This window comes from Camarhynchus parvulus, chromosome 1, assembly GCF_901933205.1.
Source record: "Camarhynchus parvulus chromosome 1, STF_HiC, whole genome shotgun sequence".
In the NCBI taxonomy this organism is placed as follows: Eukaryota; Metazoa; Chordata; class Aves; order Passeriformes; family Thraupidae; genus Camarhynchus; species Camarhynchus parvulus.
In genome coordinates this window covers 88,473,531-88,499,983 of record NC_044571.1, presented here as the reverse complement: position 1 = coordinate 88,499,983, position 26,453 = coordinate 88,473,531, and the positions used below count along the sequence as shown (strand labels likewise).

General features: G+C 47.0%; 1 protein-coding gene across 10 annotated transcripts in view; it reads right to left on the bottom strand.

The window, feature by feature from the left end:
- Nucleotides 1-16,262, bottom strand: part of ZNF384 (zinc finger protein 384) — a 28,159-nt gene extending 11,897 nt beyond the window's left edge. For 2 of the 10 annotated variants that reach the window (XM_030944785.1, XM_030944737.1), the window contains exons 1-6: nucleotides 15,942-16,011; nucleotides 15,567-15,615; nucleotides 14,467-14,656; nucleotides 11,744-11,810; nucleotides 11,364-11,604; nucleotides 10,705-11,026 (exon numbers count right to left, since the gene is read on the bottom strand). In XM_030944785.1, the coding sequence (XP_030800645.1) occupies nucleotides 10,705-11,026; nucleotides 11,364-11,604; nucleotides 11,744-11,810; nucleotides 14,467-14,519 (683 nt within the window). In that variant the 5' untranslated portion in view covers nucleotides 14,520-14,656; nucleotides 15,567-15,615; nucleotides 15,942-16,011. Of the gene's footprint in view, nucleotides 1-10,704; nucleotides 11,027-11,363; nucleotides 11,605-11,743; nucleotides 11,815-14,466; nucleotides 15,269-15,566; nucleotides 15,616-15,941; nucleotides 16,179-16,216 lie in introns of those variants that run through there. The other 8 variants (XM_030944750.1, XM_030944744.1, XM_030944763.1 and 5 more) reach the window with 8 other exon arrangements.
- Between the last annotated feature and the right edge of the window lie 10,191 nt (nucleotides 16,263-26,453).

Below are 26,453 nucleotides of genomic sequence, written 5' to 3'. Positions count from 1 at the left end.
GTATTTATCCAGCACCTACCTTCACTTCCACAGGCCCTTCTGAGCCACAGCTTGATTCCCAGCCATTTAGCTGGAAGCCATGCCTCCCTAGCAAGCACTCTAACACACACCTGTCATAACATTTCCCTCCTCTCCACCTTTGCTCTTTTACATTCATTATCATCTCTAACAGTTGTTCCCACGTGTCCTACCTTCATCTTTTTCTTAATCCATTTTAATTGCAAGCCCTAACAGAACATGCAAACTAAGTACATCCTTACATAAATCCCTCCTCAATACGCACACACACGGATCTCTGCTGGAATCAACAAACAGAAGCAATTTGACTGTTTATCCCTACATCAATTAAAGACATAAGGAGTAAAAAGGTACATCAGCATCATCTTTTTTTAAAAAAAAGTAACTCTTGGTTTATAAACCAAACTATCTCAAATCGCACCGCTTGTTCCAGACTTCCTGAAACGCTAGACTTGAATAAAGCATATATATATTCTGCAGTAATCAAGTCATACTTACATGATGAGGACTGTGTATCCTTGAAAGCACCAACGTTATAAATAACTGAGGTGAACACTGAACTGAAAAATACCTTTGAGTCGCCAAGTCCAGTTCCCTGCTACTGCAAGCAATTACAGCATAATCCCATGCTTGACTTTTAGCAAGCTCCTTCTCAGCAGATGCTGACTTCCATTACTCTCAACTGAAGCCCGTTCCACAGCATTGGCCCTCTGATAAGGAACCATTCAATTGAGAACAAGCTCCCAGTGTGAGGCTGTGCTAATATGGCTCACCAAAACAAAGGGGAATAGCAGGTATCCTTTTTGTACACAGGAGGGGAGTGACTGTTCTTGCCAACAGCATGTCTAATTCTGAAGTCAGTGTCCTCAACAATTACTGAAAAACTCACACAGGCTCAGCAAACTTAAAGAATGATGGCATGTGGAAAATTGGCTTTGCAGGAAAGATTCACTGACTCCAGTTGATCTAGGTTTGGAGTAAAGCTTAAAAGATAACTTGGTCAACAGCCAAATAAATCCATGAAGGGAGAAAAATATCAATTACTAGAGGCTTATTTTATGAACAAGTCAGATATAATGAGGAACAACAACTGACACCACAAGTGGAAAAAAGAGGAAACAGGCCTTTTCCAGCCATGAGAATAATGCATCTTTGGAACAAGGCTTGGAGGCTACAATATGGTCTCAATCACTTGGCCCCTACAATCAGAATCCAGATACCTTTCTGAGAGAAATACCCTTCTAAGGGTTCTGCTCTAGTTTAAAGGGAATACTGGACACTAATCTCTTCTGTGCTGTACACGAGACTCTAAATTTTAAATAGTCTATTCTGCTCTGAAAAATTAATGAACTTTACCATGCCATCAAGTCCAAGTAGTCCCATGCATTAAATCTATAGTGCCATAAAGCCATCAACTTTATCTTCCATAACTCCTGTGCACCCTTTCCTTTACTTATTTGCTTTGCCAGGTATCTGCCTTCAAGTCAGAAATTCTCTAAAATAAACTTTAATGAAGAGAAACAGACTGCATGTCCTTTTCCATTTTCAAAATAAAATTATAAAGAAGTTTTCAAAATATCGCTGGCACTTGCATGATAATGATAAATCTGATTATTAGCCAAAACAGGCCTCAACAACAATAACAGAACCCCCCAAAACCTAAACCTCCTCAAAACCCCCAAAATCAAAACAAAACCCTCAAACAAACAAACCAACCAAACCCTGTTGTCTGAATTTAGCAGCTATAGACATTCTGATATTGTTTTTCAAACAACATTTAGAATTAAAATCTTGCAAGAACTCATTTTCTAATCATCTAATTAGCATCAACCCTGAGAGAGCAAGAATGTTATGCAGCATTAACAAATTCATGAGCCTTACGAGTTAAAAAAAGCCCTGGAATATAACAGAAAGCTGCATTTCAGAATTTTATATTGTGTGGTATCAGGCTTTTTCACGGGAACAAATGATCCATTTAATTAAGGGCTTTGCATTCTGCTTCAGACAACATCAAATATTAAAGGGAAAGATGCAATCAGCCCTCTAGTGGGCAAATATGGATTAAAAAAAATGTTAAGTCTATATGGATAATGAGAATATCCCATCTGACACTAGCAGCATTTCAGTGTTCTACTTCAGTGAAATTCTGGCTGGGGAGAGGAAAATAGGGAGTGCTCCTTACTAAGCATGAATGAAACACTATATGAAATAATTGATTTCTACCCCCTCCTCTGTTTAATATCCATTTTTAACAGTCTCCCCACTGTGCTTCTAAACTACCCCTCCTTTGGCTGCATTCTTTCTGACAGCAAGAAACAGAAATGACTGCAGCATTCCCATTGATGGTGTGACACAACATCCCCTGCAGCTCCTTGTTATGGCTCTGCAAATTCAGACAGCCTTGGAGAAAACATCCTTAATAAAACAGAGGTTCATATCAAACAGTTAAATTAGCACTCAGCCATATGCCAGAGATCAAAAGTAACCCCTTCCAATGTTTACAATGCTTTCTTTTTTATAGGAAATAAAGACATTCAAAAAATGTTCATGTTAGACAAAGACACTCAAAAATCATGAAATGCCAGCAAAAGGTGGATGCACAATTCTATTTCTACTCCCATATGAAAGTCATCACAATGAGTCATAGAGAAAATGAGGCCTATAGCAACTAGACTACAACTCTGTGGCACACAGTGCTGTATTTTTTTCCCACTTTTCATGGAATGTTCCGCCTCATTCATCAGATGCTGTTAGGAGATAAAATGCCATCTGAAATACCAGCTCATAGTAAAATTTGCCCAACATGGATTAACAGCCTTTTTCAATCAAGTGCTTAATTAATCAGTATCACAGTTGTGAAAACTATGTAAGCTTTATATGGCTCTGAGAATTCGATTTCCTAGTATCTACTGAGAGCAGTCTTACAAGTTGAGTCCTTGCTCCTTCTGTTAGGCTACATATACAAGTTAGACCATCAGTAAAACTAAAAATCAAACCAGGAAAGTCTGAAGTTAGACTAGATAAGTTTAGGCTGTCAGAGTCAGCAGTGCATTTAAAAAGGAAGGAAATGTCCTGCCTTTCAATGCAGAGTTAATGAAGTAACTAATGCAAGCATAGCATAATAATGGATACACAGTTCATGATAAATGCTTGACCCTCACATTGCCCCATTTTTTAAGTGTTACTGTGAAACACAGTAAGAGAGACGTACCCACTAATTCCAAGTGGCCAAACTGATATCTGTGACCTCTTGTTAATATTTTGTAAGAGGAGGGGAAAGGAGACAAAACTGACATCCAAGATACACAGGTACACTTGGGCAACACCCAAATAAAGCCAGTGAGTACAAAGACGCCAAATGAAGGCACAGGAATTGTATCTCTGCTTCCACACTTGCACACCCAGCATCAGCTCCTATTCCAAAGCCAATGCTGTGCTTCCACTGCACAGTTTACACTACTGGAGTGTGTAACAAATCTATCAGCTATGCTCACAGATCTTGGTCAACTTACTTCCACAGTCCTTCAGTCACCTGGTGGCTTGGTAAGGCTGCAGAAAAGCATACTCTCATATACTGGCAAGGCAAAGAGCAGTTCAAAATGCTCTCATCATATGGCACTTTCCCAGTTCCCAGATTTGAGGGCATTCCTGCATTTTGTCCATTTTTCCAAATGACCCTAAAAATACCTGATGCAGAATTTTGTGGTATTTCAGCATACTTCACAAATTCCCTGTGTTCTTTTAATGACTCAATCATTTATGCTTTCAACAGTTGCACCTTAAACCTTTTCCATCGCAGTCTTGCATTGGGAGCTTTCATGATGTCACTTAATTCCTAAAAGTCTTTTTCACAGTCATTGCTTTCCAGGATAATGTTCCTCCATATTTCTTATCTTTAGACCAGAGACATTCAATAGTCTAACAAAACACTTCTGTCTGATAATGTCTGCCATTGTGTCCAAACATCTGGACCTCAGTCCCTGGCTGCTGGAGACATCATGCTGTCCCAAAAGGCTAAGTCTTCCATGGGACTGTATTAAAATATATTTTGTCTGAACAATTAACAACCACATAAAGTTCCCATTTCTTTACAGCTACCTACCAGCATTGTTTTTATATTTAGATTATCAGCCACGACTTTCTGTTGACCTCCAAATTATTGAACATCAGGCCTAAGACACTGTCCACCAATTTTTGAAATCAGTCACCATTAGCATAAAAGACCAACAAAACAATAAAACACAATAATGTGCTTCCCACTACAGTGATAACATGCAAGAGCTAAAATTAAAAGAATACAAAAGGCCCATTAGAAAGCACTAGGAAATTTGGAAACATCAGGATTAAGGTCATCCATGTCACCATAATTTGGCTCTGCAATGCAGGTGCATTCTGATACAGCTTTATTGACTGTTTCACAGAACTGCACTTTTATTATGTTGCACAGACAGATACTTAACAAGCAAGCATTCAGCTTTTTCTATCACCACTCTGGACAGCCTTAAGCCTCGTCCAATTCCAACATGCAATTCCAACCTCGTGAAGCAGATCACTCATCTCCTGTACCCACCACAGAAATATCAGTGCTCCATAAGTACTCATCTATCTCCACAATGCCCCTGGTTTATGTTTTGTAAGGCAAGGGAATCACAAAAGACCCAGTGAAACACAGCAAGAGAGACGCACCCACTAATTCCAAGCGGCCAAACTGATATCTGTGACCTCTTTTTTTTCCTTTACAAGAAAATTCCTGTTACATACATTCATATCACTGCTCCTATAAATTTCTGTGCTACTCTTATGAGCTGCAACACTTCTGCAAAGCAGAACAGGGTCTGACCTGTAACAGAGGAGTGTTCAATGATACTTGAGATTATGGTTTTGGGAACACCGAATGTTAATTATTTCAGGGTAACTCTCTATGGTCATTTGTAGCCTGAGACAAACGCAAATCCACTGAAGATTCAACCTAACTCATACTTGCACACACTTCAAGGCAAGATTATCTTTGTGTAGGGCCGTAGGATACCACAGCAATCTGCGGCAGAGGCAAATGTAATCAACAGTTCTTCATACTAGCAAATGGCTTCCCCAGATCATCCCCCTCAATTCCACAATCCCATGTCAATGCATTTTATTTCCTTTTCACAGAATATTCCTTTCAGGTCGAGCAAACATGCAGGTCTCTGACAGGCTATCGTGTACCAATAACTAATCAAGAATGGTATCAAAGTGCATTGACTCAACAGGGCCAAATTAAGGTGTAATCAGATAAGAGGAACAAAATACAGTTTTAAAGTTCCCTCTCTCCCAAGCTGAAACTGTGACTGTCCTCCTCATTTCCTTGCACACACTCATTCCATTGACAAGTAACATGCCAAAATTAGAATTTGTGACTGCAGAACTTCTCCTGTCAATTCCTTCTGTTTGGCACTATGAGGAACTGCCAAAGGAAAGCACATGCGTGCACACACTCACAGTTACATCTCAGCAGAAGGGAGAGAACTTACCATAACACAAAGTTTTACCTCATTATACTCTCAGGCATGTGGCCAGTCAAATTGTCATTTTCTAAGCTCCAAGCATTGCATTTATATACAAAGCAAGGATTATGTGTACAAACTGCATGTGCATATGTAAATGTGCATGTGCAACAATATTCCTTAGAGCTCTGAGACCATAAGACAATGCCAGCCACTCTGGAAAAGGGGTAAGGATCTTAAAAATCAAGACAAGTCTCAAAAATATGCAGCTGAGGAAAGAAGAGAGACTCTCTTGGAGTCCTCTACTGAGGGAAAGGCTAATAAGCTCACCCTTGATTAGACATCAGAGAATCCACACAGGAGAGAGCCGCTGGAAACCAGGCATCATTAGTTCCGCTGCTCACGGAACCACTTGTTAAAAAAAGCAAACAGAAATTCCAACGTGTGGCATCACACTGACACCCACGTTGGTCATCAGCAATCTTAAAATCCACTGCACAGACCTCTGCCACTGCAGCTAAGATGATAAATGACAGCAACAATACTTTCTCACCTTTTTCTAGCCTAAGAGGGAGATGAGGTTCTTTGCCAGAGGAGGTCACATTCTTATGTTGACATCAAAGCCATGGTAAAATTTAGAAACACTGGGTTTAATATTTCTAGGCTTTGGAGGGAATGTGGTCAACCTTTCTGCCTGACACTTTGAACTTAATTCCCCTTTTGCCCTTAGCCTTCCAGCCCAGAGCAATCCCCTCTCCTGCACCAAGGCCTAGACCCAAGCTCTTTACCCACATACCCCAGCCTCTTGATCCTCTACTGCAGGGGCTCTTTGCTACTTCATTCCCTCAATAATTTAACATTTATCTCCTCTCCCTCATGCTTCTGTTTGTCTGTCCATATCCCATACTCTTGTCCCTCTCTGTTCTGCCAGTTCTAGGTTCCTCACTTTCCAGCACCTAGCAGGTCTGGTTCTTTCCTCCATCCCTCAGTCTTGGCTGCTTATAGCTTATTTCTGTGCTAGCTCTCCCCTCTCTCCCTTGCAAAGAGGCTCCCCATCACATCCTCTGCTGCATTCCCTAGTTTGTAGGCCCTTTTCTCTCCTCCTTTCTGATTCCCATCTCTACCAAGTTTCCAGATTTCCTCAGCACAAACAGCTCCAGTTCTCATCCCTACCACGTTTGAACTAAGCAGTGTCTTCTCATGCCTTGCTGTTGTGTCCATCAGAGAGGGAGGTTACTGTCCACACTGGGCACTAGAGACCCCTTCTGAAGCAGGAGGAGGAGCAGTTGTGCCTGAAGGAAAAGCATGTTTGGCCCTCCAGTGCAACTCTAGAAGATGCTTAGAGGTGCAGAAAGGGTAGATATATAGTCCAGCCTCACACAGAAACTGAGAGAAGTCAGACTGTATTTGTCTCCTCTGTGGAGATAGACTGTCTGCTGAGTGCCTGGAGTGATGCAACCTCAAGAAGCCTCAAAGAGAATATTACCTTCCTGTATTTCCACCTGCAAACTATAAATCATCTCAGAGCATGTTTAACAGATTTTTTCCAAGCTTAAAACCGGCCAAATTCAACAATATTGGCACAGACACGTGTGGCTTACTACACTCATAGCCACCACACTACAAACTGATTCAAAACTATCACTTAACAGAAATGCTAAATCCAAACAGGCTTAAAACAAGACGTGCCTGAGAAGATATCCAGTTCCCCTTGCGTACATAATTTGCTCTCTAATGAGGGTCTCCATCCAGCTTCGTCACCTTCTGCAGCTCAGTTCACTAAGGATTCTCTACATTTTTGCACCTTGGACCCATCTCTGGAGTTTCCTATGTCCCTCAGCTGCTTATTGTCTCCCAGCTTCCCTGCTGTTCCCCAGTGAAAGTAAGGAAAACCCAAAACTAGAAGTGGAGAAGACAGAGCGTGTTGATTACACTATGACAGTGAGGCCCTTCTCAAGCCAACAACCTTTCTGCTGGTATCTGAGGCTCCAGAGCACAGCTTACAAAACATTCCAGACTATAAACTGGTATTCATCCTGGATCTAACTTAGTCCCAGAGCCTAGCAATGCCTATACAGAGCTCTCTTCCTCTTACAAAGAAACTGCTTAGAGAACTGTCAAGAGAAAGAGAATTGATGATCTGGGCCAGAGCGGCTGAATCACCTGATCAGTCTTGTCCACTGATCACATCACACCACAGACTTCTAAAAGCGCACAGGTACAGCCACCACACCAGGACTAAAAAACAATCCTACTGTATCCAGGACCTGTTTGCTACCTTTTCCTCAGCATCTTTTAAAGCACTGGGAAGAAGCCATGTGCTCCACAGTGCCAGCATCCTTCTAGAAAGACTCTTGATGCTGAACTCATTTTCCAAAGAAAAAGGGAATTCTACAAAGATGTCAGGGAAGATTAACAAAGAGCTGACGATGAATCCAGACAAGACTGAAGTGACATTACTCATGAAAGAAAATGCTTCACAGGCCTGGGTTACATCCTGTCCCCTGCAGGTGCAAGCACTCTTCCAGCAGCACAATGCAAAGCACCAAGGACTCTGGCAGACTAATCCTAAGGACAGACATCGAAGATCTGCAAGTACTGCCATCATTAGCAAAAGCCTCACACCTTTTCTTACAAAAAAACCCCTAGTCATAGAGATTCTTCCACCACTTTCACAGCAGCCTACTAATTCAGTTCTAGAGATGATACAGCAATAAAGCAGTTGCTATTTGCTGGAGCAGGCACCTCCACATTTAGCACAGACTCGGATGAGCTGCAGCACATGTATCAAGGTTTATTCTCCAACACCTCCCACATCTGCCTGGCTGTGCTCCTCATTCAAGGCCTTACTCTGTCTTTATCACCACACTAGGAGTCAGGAATTATAAATATTAGCCACCTGCCCAGACACTCATGACAAGAGAGTTCACAGAGCTCAAAAACAAAGCTTAAAAAAATAATTAAATTTGGCAAAATAATATCAGGTTTTAGGAATTGGGTATTAAAAAAAAAAAACCAAAACACACTGATCAATGTAGTACAACTCCTTCCAGGAATCTGAGTACATTATTCTCAGTGTCTCATCATGGGAATCAGTGAAATCATACAAATGTAGTCATATGAATGCCAAAACCAACTCCTCCTCCAGCCTGAGAAAGAAGCAGGAGTAGAGGAACCTCACCCACAGTCTTAATTTAGCTAGCATATGTCTGCATACTGTAGTGATGAGAACTACTGAAATCATCCTCTAGAATACAGAAGGATCCCAGCATTCCTCAACGTTTTAACTTGTGAGTCTATTCATATGCATATTATAGAGAAACGATTTTACTACGTTGCACAAAGGTCTTCTCTCCCACAGCTCCAAGAGAATATAGCGCTTTCCTTGATTTTCCACCAATCATTTTTAGTTCCAAACTTGCACATGGGATGCATCATCCAAAGAGCAGATCTCAAGGAGGGCAGAAGTACTGCCTCCTGAAGCACCACTATTGGTGGTCTTCAGTAAATCTCAATTTAGCTCTCTCACACCTAAGCACTGCTCAGAGGAAGGCCTACTTAGGGTGGGAGCTGGTGAAAGAGGTAACAAACTCAGATAAAACATAAAGAAATCTTAAACATTAAGAAATTACATGTGCCCACATACATACTCATCTGTTTTTTCCTTGCAAAGGCTTTTTCATGAGCTGTTACGCAGACTATGCGTGTTCATAAAGTTTCTGCTGAGTCACTCCACCTGGTCTTGGGCATTTTTTTCCAAACTTACAAGTAAACAAGGAGCTATAATTAAAGCCCTGGTTCAGCTTTAATTCTAGCGTTCACTGCCAATTGTGTCCCCTGTAAATACATATTTAACAACCTAATTAGCAACCCAGACTGTAAGCAGCTCGAGTAGTGTGGATCTGTGGCTATGGCCCAAAATAAATGGTGGGATTACAAATAGCAAGCTACCTAACACTCCCACCCTTCCTCACCATACGCTGATTATATTTTCAAAGTGGAAGAACTGGGACATTGGCTAAGATAAAAAGGCTGATCCAAGCCCTGGTTTTGTACCCATTTAACTGTGTTGATTAAAAATGTAAACATTAAAAAAACGCTATAGTTAAAAGTGAAAAAATGCCTGGGGTGGGCGCACAGATTCTATGTAGATGCCTTCATATTCTTAAGGCATAATTCCAGAAAGGTAGCTAAATCTGTACCAAAACAAAGTACATCTAGGATGATAAAAGGAAAACTGTTTCATATAGGATCCTGGGCACATTATAGGCAAGTGAGAAGACCTAGGGACCATCTCCTATTTCTGTTTCAATTTGGCTACTACTTCACCTCTTATTTATCTTAATCAACCATCAGAAATACCTATCACTGAATCACCCAAAAGTGCTCCTGCTTCCTGCCTGAGACAGACCATCACATTTACTGCCTACCACTTTCTGCTCTGTCTGGTTTCCACTTTTTCTGAAACACCCACACTGCTTATCCTCTGGTTCAAGTATTCCCTCCTACCTTATCTCTCCCCTCCCCATCACTCGTAAACTCAAGCCACATCCCTCCAAGCTCAGAAACCCAACCTCAGGGCTCAGAACTCTCCTCCCTCTTATCTGACACATTTAGGGCTCAGAAACACCCTTAATATTTAACTCAGAATTAAATTTTTTTCATTGTTTTGTTTGGAGTGCTGAGATAGAAGGAGATCACATGGGGCAATACACACAGGAGCAGACACTACTACCACAGTTCACTTCCTGCTCTGTGTGTCTCCAGTTTGTAGTCTTTACACTGGACAGACTGGAGCTCTAAGTGAGGAGCACCCAGGTGTAGCAGGGCTCTCTGCTACACCAGCAGAGCTCCAGCTGCACCAGCCAGCACTGCACTCTGCAGGACACCAGCCATACTACCTGGCTGTGCCACCAAGGATGTAGTTTAGCCTCCATAACATCCTGGTCATTAACTAACCTAGTAACATTAACAACTATATATTCAGGAAATCAAGACTGTCGACTAGAAGGAAATCCTTAGTTTTGGGTCAACCCATCAGCTTGTATATTCCTGACCAGAAAGAAAACTCAACTCTTTCTGCAGCTCAAAGATTCTCTACTCAGAGACTCTCTAGGTACAAGGCAGAGATCTCTTCTTCCCCATGTAACCCTCTGAAGGATTACACCCCTATCCCCATGCAATGTTTAACCCCACTCCCCACCTGTATGTCTTGCCATCCTTGTGCTGGTCCTCATCATCCTCGTTTGTCAGCACAAAGGGGTCGCTCATCTCTGGCAGCCCCGACTCCTGCAATCGTTTCTTCTTGCGGCCCCGGGGCGGTTTGGGGGCAACTCCCCCAGCCCCGCCACCTTCAGCGAGGGTGGTTGTCCCTTTCTTGGACAGGTCTGGCACCACCTGCAGGGCTGCCTGGGAGCCAGGGGGTAGCGCAGAGACAATCATGGGAGCTGAGATGGGAAAGGTCTGGGCAGAAGCAGCTGTGGTCACCAGAGAACCTGATGGGGAAGTTATCACCAGACCAGGACCTGCAAACAAAGGAAGGTGAAGGAAGTCAGTTATTACATCTCCAATTATGCCCAACCTCCTTATCCCATAGAAGCACCTACTTTTGACTACAACACAAACAGAAGGGTAGCTTCCCCTCCCAAAGCATTCCCAGTCTCCCCTGCTGGAAGCTGCACTTCCATAAAGAGGGTGGATGTATGGAGTGCCTAGAGATTCACAGTGAAACCACACCAAGGCAGTCCACACCGCCAGTAAGGCTAGGAATAATCTACAGACCAGTAAGGATTCTCCAGGACCTCGTGTTTCCTCATCCCACAGTCCCCTCTGTACACTGCTGAAGCCTTTGGAGTGCCCCACCTGCTGTCATGAGCCCAGCAGACTGCACTGGTACCACGGTGATGTTCTGAGTCACGGGAGCTTGGCTGTGTGGTGTCAGCTGCTCCGGCTTGGTGTCCGAGTCCATGGAGATCCCAGTGGGCAGCGCCACAGAGGTGGGCACTGTCAGCAGGGCAGGGTAGTGGGGGGGAGCCAGGCTGCAGCCCTTCTCTGTGGGCAATAGCTGCTCCTTCATCTTGTTAATGAACATGGTGTTCTCAATCTAAATGGGGGAAGGACAGGTCTTAGCATACCCTGGCACAGCTCTGCCCAGCATTTGGCTGAGCAAGAAATGCAACAGAAACACTCACTGTGCAACATGCATTGTAAACTTCTGCACATAACAGGCTGGCAGATCTTACCTGTCCCGAGACGGTGGGCACTGCTGGCCAGAAGTACGGGGAGGAGTTGAAATGAGATTCTTCCATCCTAGCTGGGCACAGGGGGCAAGAAGAAGGGGGAAGGGAAGAGGAATGGAGGATAAGGAAGACAGACACACAAACACACACAAAAAAACCATTAAACTCAAAGAGACTCCAACATGGAACTGACTCAGTCTAATGCTGTGACAGTTCCTTATTCTCCCCTGTCTTTCTTGAGCAACTTCTACCCCCTTTTGAGCTATCTGCCCAAATTAAAAAAAATTATTTTCAGGGGAAAAAGGTGCCTGTTATTCCCACGGGCTTGGGTCCATCTGAAATGTCCCTTGCCCAGTAGTCCTCTCTGCAAAAAACAGGACTGACTAGAAACCCACAACACATCCAAATTTTCCCAATTATCATCCACCCAAGTACATGGCATAAATGAAGTCTGTGCATCTGCAAGCAGGCAAATACAGATGAAAACTGTTTTTCCCCATCACAGACAGTCTGACCCCACAGGCAGTGAAAATGTTGGACCTTGCCTGTCCCTCCACCCCAGCTCAACACTAAAGACTGAGATGCAGCAAAGGGACATTAGCATTATGTTACACAGGAAGAAAGACAGGCAGAGAGAGGGAAACAGACTTGCCCAAGATAACAGACAGCCACGGCAGGCCAAGAAGTCAAACTCAGGGCTCCTAACTTCTTGCTGCCACCCCAGCCCCACTCTTGAAAGCAACACAGAAATATTATTCAATATTCCTGCTCTCCTCCAATGAGACTAAGCAGTAGGAAAATAACCTGATTCCCTTGCTCCTGAGATACCCTATTTCCAAGCAAGATCATGTCATGGCTCTCCATTGCCCATTTTCTTCCCATCTTTGGGACAAAATTCTGCAGGAATCTGTCCACAGCCAAGTGCCCACTGCTCCATCTCAACTCTCCCTGCATTCAGAGGACAAGTTAGACACCAAAAGAGAGTCTCCTGAGCAGAGGTATAATCTCTTTGGGAACACCTGACTGAAGAAACACTTTTCTTTCTAATCCTTACATTCCTTTGTGTAATACCATTAGTGGAAAAAGTTTGTTACACTTGCAAAAACACTACTCAAAACCTAAAGAAATTAACAAAACAATATTTTCTGAAAACAGATACATCTATTTCTAAACAAATATGGCATAAGTGGTAGGTAAGAACTATGCTCAGAATACATTTGGCAGAGAGCACAACCACTGTAGGTTTTTCATGCAGCTACCTGCAAACTGTCCTACTCATATTTCTGTTATGGTCTGTCAGTGGTCTCATAATTGAACAATATTGCTTCTGAAGGGTCTGTCTCAGTGCTCAGGGGAGCTCAGAGGGATGCCCCCAGTAGCATGAAACACATTACAGAAGTATATCAAGGCAGAATAAATACATGTGGAATTGCTGTGTGCGAGCCAAAATGCAAAGATAATTTTCCTCTGTGTGGAGAAGCAGTATTTAAATGAACCAAATTACCCGATAATTTTGTTTTTATGAATTGCTCATGCAACAGCAAGGCCAAGTACTCCTGCCTCACTCACTCACTCACTGCAAATCAACCAATAAACACACTTAAGGATAAATTATTTACCTTACGTTGGTGGCATGCAGTCAGACTGCTCGCTGCCTGACTGAATTACTCTGGATTTGCACTGCTGTGATTCAATCAGAGGCTGATGGGGCAAGACTCTTACCTTCCTTCCTCTGCTTTCTTTTCTGAGCCAAATCAATTATTAAGTACACTGCCCACAGCACAGCCCTTTGCATGTAACGCTTAATTACATGACTTTTTTCTTCCACAGGATGGGCACACATGAGAAGATAACACATCCTTGGCAATTGAGCACCACCTAAATCAAGAGTGGTATTTTGTTTGGAATTTCCAAGTTTGAGGTTTTTTGCTTGGGTTTTGTTTTGTTTTTAAAATAAATAAGCAGTTATTTGCTTAGCCTCCACATCAAAAACACCAAAGTGAACCTGACTGTCCAAAACCACAAAGTCTCATATAATAATAATAATAATAATAATCAGATACATTTTCCAGAGAAACTTTGTAGTTGTCCAAGACTCCCTTGGATGCAACTGCAAACTTCAGGAGTTAAACAGAAAGATGCCAATTTAAGCAAAAAAACTCACAACAGCTTTCTTATTTAAAGAGAACAAGTAATAAAAGGCAAGTCCATTTCCAGATTCCAAAATCCAGACTAGCAGAGGCCAGGGCACTCAGTGGCTGCTTGTCTCCATCTTGTCTTGCACCAGAACTTCACAGAGAATCTAAATTTTGTTTGCTCAGCTTACAGTGTGTGCAAGTCAAACACGGCTTGTACTCATTCTTCAAAGGACAGCTACACTGATTTCATTAGACTCCCTCAGAATCTACCTCTCCATCCAAAAATCTCAATGCTTGACCATACATATTATCTACCAGGCCTCAAACTTCTGGCTTGAAAGGCTGAAGTGTGATGGAGTTATAAGAATGTGGAGGAAAAGGAGAAATGGTGTAAAAGTTGAAGCTTTCATGCAATTTCACTAGCAAGCCAGTCTTCCAAAGGCAGAAAACAAAGGTAAGATTCCTCCACCAACCTGCTGGCCTAGTACCCAGAGCTGTCCCTCCCCTACCCCATTTTTAGGCTAAAAGGGTATTTTGAAAACATGCACCCCTATTGGCAGCCCCCACTGAGACGCTGCTCACACTTACTTTACCAGAACTCTGCTCGTAACCCTTCCAATTGCTCTATAACTACCAGACATGGGCTGGAGCTTCAACCCTGTACCACAGCACGTTCCCACTGCAGGGCCTTCATCATCCCAGCTTCCACAAACAGGCCAGAGATGGGACCTTCTTCCTATTCACCAGTCTAGTATCACACAGATGTCAACGTACCCTCCTGATGTAAACCAAAAACACTTTCTGTGTACACACCACAAATGTACATACACCAAATAAACAAGCGAGTGCACCAGAGAACTCACAAGGGACAAGGGATCTGGAGTTTACATCTCACAGAATCACATACTTTTAACGTGCTGCATTTATACTTCTTGGCAGCTCAGCACTTTAATCATAAACAGACAGACAAAAGCACGTGCAAATATACGGTGAGATACAAGCTGTGTTTCTGGAAGGCACAATCAAGGTTGGATGTGCAGGTATTTGTTCAGAGGTTGACTTTTAACACGGGTTTCTTTATTCTCCAGATGCCTGGCTTTTATTTCCCATTCGGCACGGAGTTTGCAGTCAACAAAAGGCCCTGAGCAATGCTTGGGAACAATTTAGACTGTTGTTTTATGTCTGCCCAAGATCTTTGTTCAGTGACAAGGAGCTTTTAGGCTTAATTGCTGCAAAATACTAACGATGCTGAAAGCCACACAGGCTGTTACAACAAAAGCAAAAACACTTCCCTGGTAATCATAAGCACCAGAAAGTTCAAACGCTGCTACACCTTTAGAACAGGTGCATTTGAACACACATCAGGAATATCAAAATGTATGTATCAAAAGTCCTGGATCCCAAACCCGCACAGCAGAGACAGAACTTTGGTGCCGTTCCCCAACACTTGTATATCCTCCACCCCGACCGGGCGAGCCTCAGTTGGAACAGGTGCCTGGCAGCAGGCATCCCCTGCGCCTCAGCTCCTTCCAGGCGCTCAATCCCTGCTCCCGCTCCCTGGAGCCCAAACGCCCTCACGGCCCCAGCTCCGGGACCCGCGGCCCTTCCCGTCTCCCATCTCCTCCCAGCCCGCGGCAGCCCCCGGCTGAGGGGCGGGGGTCACTCACGCAGCTCCGGGAGCTCCTTACCCCTCTCACTCTCCCTCCTCTTGCATTTCTCCTCCTTCCAGGGCCGGCTCTGCAAACAAACCGCCTGGGTTACCGGGGCGCCCGGGGCCCCGCATGGCAGCGGCCGGCGCTCCGCGGGGCCCGCGGGCCGGGGCACCCCGGCCATAGCGGGGCAGGCGCTCCCCGTGGGGCCCGGACGCGCCTCCCCCGCGGCGGCCGAGGGCGGGGCCGGCCCGGAGCGCGGCTCCCCCGTGGCGGAGCCGCCGACGCCGGGACAGACGGGCGGGCGGACAGACAGACAGCCCGCCCTCCTCCATTTCCGCTTCCAGATCGCCCCGGCCCCGGAAGTCCCGCTGCCCGGCCCCCCGCCTGCGGTCCCGCCGCCCCGCACATTACCGGGCTCCCCCAGCGGCGGCCCCGGCCCGGCTCCGGCGGCGGCGGCCTCCTCACCGGAAAGACAGCGGGGAGGAGCTTCCGGGTCAGGGGGCGGGCCGCGCCTCGGCCCTTCCGGGTCGCGGAGAGGAGCGGAACGGTGTCATCAGCGGTTTCGCTTGAAAACGGGGCGGCGGAGCGGCGGCTGCGGCCCGGGGGAGGCTGCCCGGGGCGGGGGCACCGGCGAGGCGGCCGCGGCCGGAGGTCGGGGCGGGGGTCGGCCCCGCGCGCGCGCTTACCGGAAGCGCGGAGGGCGCCGGCGCGCGGGGCAGACCGGGCTGGCGGAAGGGCGGAAGTGCCTGTGGCGGGCGGGGGGCGGGCGGGCGCGCGGTGTCCCAAGCCCGGCCGGCAGGGCCGCTTCCGGCCTCGCGGCGTCACGTGACGCGGGCGGAGGGGGGGAGAGGCGGTCGCCCTCATGAATATTCATGACCACCGGGAATAGTAATTCGGCCACCGCCTCCGCCTCGGCGCGGGATGGGGCCGGTGCAGAGGAGTTTTCCCGGGCGCTGTGCCTGCCAGCGCCTGGGACGGTCCCGGCCCGCCGCGATGATCCAGGGGAGTTGTCCCAAAGTTTGGCTGGCAGCGCCTGGGATGGTCCCAGCCCGCGCTGGCTCGAGCTTTTCTTGGCACGCTGCTAAACGTGTTTGTCCTGCTGAGCCAACAGAACGGAGTTCCCGCCAGCTGGCCTTGTGCCAGAATGGGCTAACCGGACCATCCCATTGCCTGCCGGGAGCAGGAGGGCAGGGCCGGGAGCAGGAGGGCAGCAGGACAACCCTGTCCCGGCGGCTCCGTGTGACCTCACGCACACACCAATTGTCCTTGCGTGTGTAACCGTGCACACCTGACCCCGGCAGGGGCTGCAGCTCGCCCTCGTTCCAGTCTCTGAGCACTCCCTCTCACAGCCTCAGCACACCCAAGCTCCGTCTGGCAGCCTCCCGCTGCCTCCCGTGCGCTGGCGCTGGCGGCAGCAGGCGCTCGGTGCCCCGAGTGCGGGGCACGGCCCGGCTGCTCCTGCGGGACACGGCTCGGAGCCGCTGCGGCACTCCGCTATCCCGGCCGGCTGGGCGGCCCCACAGCGCACTGCAGACACCCCAACAAATGACCGAGCAGCGCTGGTGCTGCTCTGCTCCGGACACTCCAGGATAAGAGAGGCTTCGCTCCGCTACTCGTAGCAGGGTTAACTCTGGCGCTGGGCCCACCTCCAGGTCAGGCTGGGTTACCTCCCTCACCTGTGGGGCTGCGCCTTTGGCTGAGCTGCTTCCAGTGCTCTGACTTGACAGAAACCTCCGTTTTTAATTGTTGCGTGAGTTTTCTGCCAGCTTGGCATGCTGGAACAGCTTTTCCGAGCCAGCATGAGTAAGAGGGTGGGACCGGGGAGAGCACAAGCACAGCAGCCAGCGGTTAGATCGGCTCGGGCGATCGTGGAACCGCAGCATCCGGAGCAGGGGCAGAGGGAAACCTGCCCGCGGCTCCGGCCGCAGCTCCTGCCCGTCTCCACAACGCGCTGGCCATCGCAGGCGGCACCAAACTTCCCGCCGGGAGGAGTCAGGGTTAGCTCTGCGTTCTTCAGCAGGAGTCACGCGAAGGCAATTGTTGATTTATTTAAATAAAAGGAGTTGGCAGCCTAATCAGTTTGGAAATTAATTTCCTTGTTAATTTGGGGGTTTTGACTTGCTCATGAATATTCACAAATGCTCATCTTGTTGTGTTTTTTTTTTCCTCTCCTCTATGTAATTTATTTTTGTGATTGTCAGATCACCTCTGAAGGTGACATTTCCCTCCTCGTTCTGCAACGCAGCAAATGTATTCAGTCTTATGCCTTGGAAGAGGAGCTCCATGCTGGCACTGACATCTCTTTTACTTCTCTCTTCTTTGCCAGAGTGTCCTTTATAGCCTCCTTCCTCCCTGCATGCTGCCTAGGAAGAAACAGGAGTGAGTGTCCTTAAAGAGGGCTGGCCTGGACTTGAAAACTGGGAGTTCTTGTCAGAATGCCCTATACCTGGCAAGGGAAAGTGTCACCTGAGGATTGGGACAAAGTGGTTAATTTTTCTTAGGGTGCCTGGAGTTTTCTGCTCCCCCTCCCACCCCGCACTGCCGAGCACCCTTCAGCAGCACGTGAGGCAGAGTGACTAACATCTGCCACAGACACTTGATTTGTCTTATCTCCTTTCCTTCGGAGGAGGCAAAGTCAGAGAAACACGGCTGTGTGTCTCTGGAGAGTACAGCTGATCTCTTTACCTTCTTTCCCAGCTCTCTGTTTTCTCCCTTTACTTATGCTGGCAGCTCTTGCTCCTTTCCACACCAGGGAAGAGCATCCTGGTTGCCTCCATGAGTTTCTCCTGGTGAGACATGCCCAGGTCCCATGTGTGTGTGTGTGTGTGTTTAGGGCTTCTAGGATTTCATAACTCTGGCAGGCTGGGCTCAGCTGAGGAGTGTGGTGAATAAAAACCGGAGTAAAACTGCTGGTGCTGGAGGCAGGAGGGGCAGTGTGGGGTGAAGAGGTGCCCTCCTTACGCTGTGCTCATGCACAGAGACAGGCTTGGCTGAGAGCTGGCCCCACAGCAAGTAACATGATGTGTGTAGTGGAGAGCCCAGGCCAGTCTCCAGACCAGCTCATTTCTTCAGAAAGGCCAGCTTTGGTACAGCCTCCCTCTATCCAGCTTGCTGGGAGCTGTGTGAGGAGGGCTGGCCAGGCTGCACCAGCCCAGCCTGGGAGCTGGGCAGGGGCTGACAGAGAGGTTCACAACTCTGCAGCAAGGACATAACGCAGCAGCAATGCCAAGTGACTGCAGGAGGTAGCAGAGCCCTGGAGCAGGCGGTAGGTGGAGGTTAGTGGGGCCTCCCTCCTGGGAGCAGAATCATGTGAATAACACAGCCGGGTTCCCACCTCCTGCTGAGGGCACCAGCTCCTGACAAGCTCTGAAAAGAACATGTGTGGAGAAAGCCAGCCGGTTACCACGACAATTGCTCCCTCACAACCTCTCTAACAACTTCTGCTGCGCAGCTTTGGCCCGGGAGGGTGGCAAACACACACCTCCACGCTGGCTGCCTGTTCCATCTCCCATCCTTGTTGCCTCCTCCACAATCACATCTGACTGTCACGTTCCCACCTCAGCACTTTCCTTCTTTATCTACTCTCCTGATTTCTCGAGTTCGCTCTTTTTTCACCACCCCAACACAAAGCACACACCCCTGGCCCTTCAGTTGTGATTACAGACCATCCTCCCGTGGTGCCACTGTACTCTCTTGTGTTGAGCACCTTTTGTTTGCTGTCTGTGTGTAAACTGCCCTGCTCACCGTGGCTGCCCCGGTAACATAGGTGGTATTTTGTGTCATAGGATCCTGCTGGGCTGGCTCCTAGGGCTGGTAAACCTGGCCTAATGAGGCCTCGTGGCATCATTAAGCTGGCTCAGGTGGTACCTGAATTTGTTGGGGGTACTGACCAGTAGGCAGAGATGGACAGACAGACTTGGAAGGTGTGATGATGTAGTGACACACATTTTTAGGATGGCGGCTGTTCATTCTCACCCAAATTTTTAGCTGATTGTAGGACAATATTTGGTTTATTCTGCAGCTGGTATTTTAATCTTGAGAGTACATTTCTCAGCAAGGCGTGTTGTCCTCACTCTTTTCAGGGAACTGACATCTCTTTGGCAATCGGCTGATTAAATCCCCTGGCAGCACACAGCAGAGAGCATTTCAGCACGTCATTCTTGGTTGGGTTTTTTTTTGTTGGGTTGTTGTTTTTTTTTTTTTCCTCCTGCTGCATGGAAATAGATTCCATTTTCCCCTGCTTGGTAACTTTTCTGCTTAGTGTTGTTTAAGCTTTTAGAAATACATGGTAATGGAGAGTTACAGATGCGTGTTATCCTGCACATGCTTGGTTGCCTGAATCATTTCATTATAATGGCATCTTGCTCTGTTAAGGGCAAGGAGCAGAAACCACACACCTGGGATACACTCTGGAATTTGAAGCACATGCAGCAACAATGCAATCCTTTTTCAGTGAAAAAAGTAAATTTCTCTGGAACTGGGAGAAACTGGGAGGACTGGGAACTTGGAGGTGGGTCCAGTTGGGCAGGAATGTAACAACCTGTAATTGGATCAGCCTTGGCTCCAGGCTGAGTTAATTTGGCTGCTGTAGTGTAGTAAGGCCGGGTAGTTACTGAAAATTCTGGCCAATGTGCCATGAATACAAATCCCATAATTTCGAAGGAGGAAAAATATTACTAATTAGATGTGTCAGGATAGCAGGAGTGGCTGAGGACCTTCAGCACAGGGCAAAAATCACAGTTACATCAGAACTGAGAGGGTCCCTCTTGAGTGGGCACAGCCAAAGCCTGCTCCAGTAGGGGGATAAGTTCTCTGTGGCAATAACCCCTGTATTTTATTAGATCCCCACAAAAGTTATCAAGAAGCATTTTAAACATGATTCAGCAGCGAGCCCTCCAAGCAATGAAGGTCCCCTAGGCTGCGTTTGCAAAGGTGTAGTCAGCAGATCAAGGGAAATTATTATTCCCATTCGCCTGAGCAGTGTGAGGCCCCGCCTGAAGATTACACCCCAGCTGCAGCATGGCCAGAAAAAGGCCCCCACAGTGGAGGGTAGAGCACACAATGCACAAGGAGAAGGCTGGGGGAGCTGGGTTTGTTAAACAGGGAAAACCGAGGGAGTGTCTAGTTGCTGTCTGCTCCTCCCTAAAGAAAAGCTGTAGAGAAGAGGAAGCCAGACTCTGAGAAGGCAGCAAACAAGGATCAAGAAACAATGGACACATGTTGAAACAAAGAAATTCTGAACATGGGTAAGAAAAAATTTCTTCCCCTTGAGAGCAATTCAGTAGGGGAAGGTGTGCCTTAAAAGACTGGGATATCTCCATCCTTGGAGATGTTCAGAAGTTGTGTGAGCAAGGCCCTAAGCAAGCTGATCTAGCTTTGGAGTTATCCTGCTATAAGCAGGGAATTGGACTAGAGACTTCTAGAAATCCCTTCCCACCTGACTTTTTGTGTGGGTCAGTGTTTTTGTGCTGCTGATCTGCCAAGAGCCAATGTTCAGTGTCTTCACAACGCTGGGAGCCAGAAGGTCAGTATGCTTGTTTGGCCCCGTGGAAATGCATCTGTGCTGACAGCAGCATTAGCATCTGTAAAGCCTTTCTGCACGAATGTCTCTTCTCCAGCTGGCTCACCACCCTCTGTAGCACAACTTGTCCCATTTTATATTACAGATGAATCTCCTAACAGCAAGATCTGGTTGGTTTGGGGGTGACTCCTTAAGCTGTGATGCCCATGTTTTTCTGAACAGCAGCAATCACTGAAATGTCATTTAAAACTATATTGCAGCATGTGAGAGTTCCCTCCCTGCACAAAACCCTCACCCCTTCAGAACCAGAGAGGCTTTAATAACTGCTTTAAATGCTTGGTTTAGGTGTCTGCTTGTTTCTTTGCAGTCAGAGAATCTGTGATGAGTTCCAGGGGATTTCTGTTCCCTTTCAGAAGTTAAAAAGTCACTTCTCAGCCCCCCTCTTTTTGAGAAACATGCCTCTGTGATGGCCTAAACTGTGGCTTTCAGCTCACCAGGAGAGCAGAGGGGTGGGTGCTCAGCTGATGCACTTCTCATACCACCTTCAGTGCTCACCACAGTGCTGCTAAAACACCTCTGGGTCTTTAAGCTGTCTGAGGAAGCAGCAGTTTTGGGAGCAAAGATTTGCAGCATATCCATCAACTTCAGAGTAAGCATGTCAGGCCTGGGAAAAAGGAGCTATATTTCAGGAAGAGAGAAAACAAAGTACTCTGGGCAGCTGCAAACCCATTAGTCTAGTCTCAACAGAGTATAAGGTTAAGAACAAATTACAGAAGGAAAACAGAATTAAAGCTACAGCAGTAAGTGGAAAATGGAATCAAATACAAAATGGGTTTATCAACAAAAGCACAGTGTGCCCTTAACTTGATCCTTTTCTTTACCTCCTTTCCCTTACCTGGGTGAAAAAAGAAATTGGTAAATCTAATCTAGTTGGATTTCAGTAGGGCATTTGTTGCAGTAAGGGCTGGAAGGCAGCTAGATAAGCTGAAGTGAAAGGAATTAGTAGTAGAATTTTAGGTGAGTAAAATGCCGGGGAGAGGCAGATGATGTGTGGAGTCAAAAGGGAACTGCCACCATGGAGGAATGTCACTGGCCTTGGGAATAATTCTCCTTGCAGTAATGGCTCTAGCTCAGCAAAAAGCAGCATGAAAAGGAAGTTTGCTGATTAAATGCATTTAGGAGAATTACTCACAGTCTGAAGCAGAGAAGTGCGAGGTCCTGTTCTTTGCTCCTGCTAACAGGAATGTCTTTTACACACAGAGATTCGCTGGTTAGAAATGACAGAAGAGGAGACAGATCTGGGTGCATTCATCATTCACGAGGTGATTATGAAGCCCCGATGTGACGTGATCACAAAGACAACAGCCTTAAAGAGATCATTACGTTAATCTTATTTAGGACGCTGTATACAATTTGTCACTCATGTTCAGAAGTGGGCTCGGGGCTGGCAGCAGTGTGGGGGAGCTGGAATAACAGAGTCTGTCTCTGTGCCTACCCTTGCTCTCCATATGAGCGGACATGGAGCCTTCCTTAGCTTTGCAAAAGGCTGGGATGGATGAACTTCTCTCTAAAAACCCATTTTATACACAGGGATGTGGGCAGCGAAGTGAGCTATTATAGAAGGGAAGGTGCTCAGCCATGATTTAGTTGGGCAGTCCTTTTCTCTTCTGAGTTTGGCTCTTTTTAAGGCTGCACAGATTTACCTCTCCCTGCAATTTGCTGTGCTTCCTTGGCAGGCAGAGCAGGTTAGCACGACAAGCACAGCATTATAAGAAAAGATGTGCTGAACACAGACCCACAAGCCCACATTTTTCTGCTCCATCCCCCAGAGAGTTTTTCCTTCAAGGGTAAGAGATCAGTCCGAAGTCTTGTGCTCTTTATGCAGGTGACTTCTTGGTGCTTCTCCCACACAATGCCTGCTTCCATAAGCTCTCTCAGAAAGGAAGTTTAAAACCCAGCATCTCAGAAAAGGCTCGGTTCTTTGGAGAATTACACAAAAGCCAGTCTGAAGTAAATGTGCCACATGCCCCTGCAGCAGAACTGAAAGGGTTTCATTGTGCTGGTTTTCACGTTGGAGAAAGAGTGGTAGGTCTTGAACCTGGTTTACACCTGGATGGGATTAGTGCTGATCTAACACTTGACTGAGGGTGGGGGGTTGCAGTAAGTATAGCTTGCTGCAGCTTGCTTCTGACAATGATTTCTGAGGTTTATTTAATTTAATTGGGGGAAATGAAATTGGGACGAGACCTCAGGCAATCATGTAATTCAGCCTCCTGACCCGACGACAAGATTAAGTAAGCACAACTCATTCCTGACAGATATTTGTTGAACCTGTTCTCAGCAGCCTACAATGACAAGGCTCCCTGGCCAATCTAGTCCAGCGTTTTATTGCTCGATAGTTAAAAAGCTTTTTCTACCACACAGCTTAAGCTCTCAGTGATGAAAATGAATCTACCGATTTCCACAACCCCGTTGAAAAATGCCTTTCCACCCTGACACTGCAATCTCCCCAAACCAGCTGTATATACTTTTTGGCAATTGTGTGCATCTTTTTGGAAATTCCAACTGTATTTTTTTCCCTCCACTGTTTGTGCCTTTCACTCCATTAAAAGCTTTGGAGTCAAGACGTATCACATCTACTACACCCCCCCAGCCCGCCAGTGCAGTTACCCTGTCAGACAGCGAGATTAGATGGGCTTAATGTGATCTTCCTGATGAATTGAAGTTGGAGGGTTTTTTCAGGTTTGAAGTGCCCATCGGAGGGGAAGCTAATTCATATGTGCAGCTGCTGCCTGACAGGGATGAGAAAGAGGCTGGGGGAGAGGGGCTGGGGGCTTTGGCCAGCTGAAGGGGAAGGTGGCAATTCCAGCCAGGACAAGCAGTCTGCTGTTTGGTTTCTAGGGATGACAGAGTCTGCCAGGAGCCCGGTGGGTAAGCACTGCAAAGTGTGGAAGGATGGTCTGCTACAATTGTTTTCACAGAGTGTAACATCAGAGATGCACCAAGTCTGGGCACCGTGAACCCCTCTGGAATTCATGATGGACTAAAACATGCTGAGAGGTTTTCAGAGTTAACAGGCTTGGGCTGCATCACTCTGGGTGGCTTTTCAGGTTTCAGCAGTGCTTGCGCCTTTATTGTATCCCAGGGTTTTCACAGCATGTGGAGCAGATCCCTCTGGGCAAGGCTCCCAAGCTTCAGGTAAACATCATGTTCAGGGAAGTACTTTTTTAGATGTGTTTACAACATCAGCAGGGAGAACTCGCCAGCTGCCTTGCTTCCTCTCACTGTAGTGCAGACAGCTTATCTCCCAGGGTTACTTCATCGTTCTCCTTGTGCTGTAGTTCCCAAAGAGCTAAGCTCAGCAGCAGCGGTGTTAGCTACTCACAGCACACGTTGCAAGCTTGCCACTGTTTCTCCCCCATATCACACACCTGGACGCTCCTTTTTCCCCAGCAGGCAAGGCACACAGCCATATGGCAGGAGGGAACAGCTCCTGATGAGAAGCAGAGGTAGTTGCAGAGAGTTTCCCTGTCCATCATGTCCTGTTCTCCCGTACCAGCTTCATCCTTCCCTCATTCCACCTCTCCCTGGGATGGAGAAGTCATTCTGTCCTTGTTAGAGGCTAAGCCTGCCATCTGCTGAAGCCATGACTGTATTTGTGCCAGAGTTCTCAGCCATGGGACACAGGGCAGGCTGGGGACCTGCAGTCACCCATTCTGTCACACAGCTGCTGCAGTTTTAGCCAGATTCAGCTACTGCTGCCTGAGGCAAAGCCAGGCACAGCTTGGGGTGGCATTCATCAGAAACCATTCCCAGTAAGTGGTTTCACAGAATCACAGAGCGGCTGAGGTTGGAAGGGAGCTCTGGGGGTTGTCTGGTCCAGCCTGCCCCTGCTGAGGAATCCCCCAGAGGGTCTCTGTGAGCAGCAGTCAATGCTGGGTACGGGCCTCCTGCTAGACTTTGTGCCCTTGCTCACCCTCTGTGCCCGGCCATTCAGCCAGGATTCAGCCACCTCACTGTTGGCTCATCCAGCCCATACATCAGCAACCTGTCTGTGAGCATTTTGTGGGAGACAGTGTCAAAGGCCCTGTTGAAGGTGAGGCATTTTATCATAGAAGGTTATCAAGTTGGTCAAGCATGACTTCCCCTGGATGAATCCATGCTGACTATTCCTGATGATTTTCTTGTCACTCACATGCCTGGAAATGATTTCCAGGATTACCTGTTCCATCATCTTCTCAGGGATCAAGGTGAAGCTGACTGACCCTGGATCCTCCTTCTTGCCCTTCTTGAAGACAGGAGAGATATTTGCTTTCCCCAGGTGTCAGGTACTTCTCCCAAGTGCTGTGACCAATAAAGAGTTATCAAGAGTGGCCTTGCAATGACTTCTGCTGGCTCACTCAGCCCTTGAGGGTGCACCCCATCAGGATTTGATGCATTTCTTCTGTTTCAGAGGCAAGCAGATCCAACTGCCTGTATCCATAAGCGTGTGCTGCCTGTTTGACAGAGCACTGTCCTTTTCTCATTTTGCACTCTCCATCCTTATGTTCCTCACACTCCACAGAGCTGTCTGCTTTCTGGGTATTTTTCCACTATTCAAGCTGAGTGCACAAGAGTTGCAAACTTGTTCCTGGGCCTTCTTACTAGACCCAAAAGCTCCTGGATTATTTATTGATTCTCCACATGGAAGCTTCTCTAGACAGGGCTTTAGGGAGTCCAGCTGTGCCCAGGTGTTCTGCCTGGAGGAATGTGGGACCCAAGGGCACATGCTTCCTGCCCAGTGCCTCACTGGAAGCAGCAAGTCCTTGGATCAGGGCAAGTGAGCCCAGAGATGCAGCAGGTAGTGTTCTGTGGGTTCAAGTGCTTCCTTCCCACTCAGCTGGCTGAGCTCCTCCTCCCAGACAGGCTGGCATAATGATCTCCACATCCTCAGGGCAGTTCTCAGTCTCACCTAGATACTCAAGAGTTCCTAGAAAATCTTTTGCATCATTGCTGGGCCTCATTTTAGCAAGGATGCTTGTGTTTTCCAGGAACTCTCTCAGCATCACGGTCACCTGGGGCTTCGTTTCCTTCAGCCTTGCAGGCACAGTGAGCATCTGTCGCGGAAGTCTTGGCTCTGTCTGAGGAGCAGCTGCCACCTGAGAAAGCACTCTTTGCTTGTTCCCTGTCTCCTTTTTCTGGAGTGGAGCCCTCCAGGCCTGCCAGCTGACAGCCCTTTGCTTCCCTCAGATCAGCTCCCATCGTCTGCACATCCTTGCTATGGCAAGTGTGGCCAGCTGCCCTTTTGGGTCAGCAAGAAGGCAGGTACTGCACACACTACACATACAAAAAACTTCAGAAAGTAGAGAATACATTTCAGAAATGCTACTTGCTCCCCCAAAACTTCTGGAGATAGGAGCCCA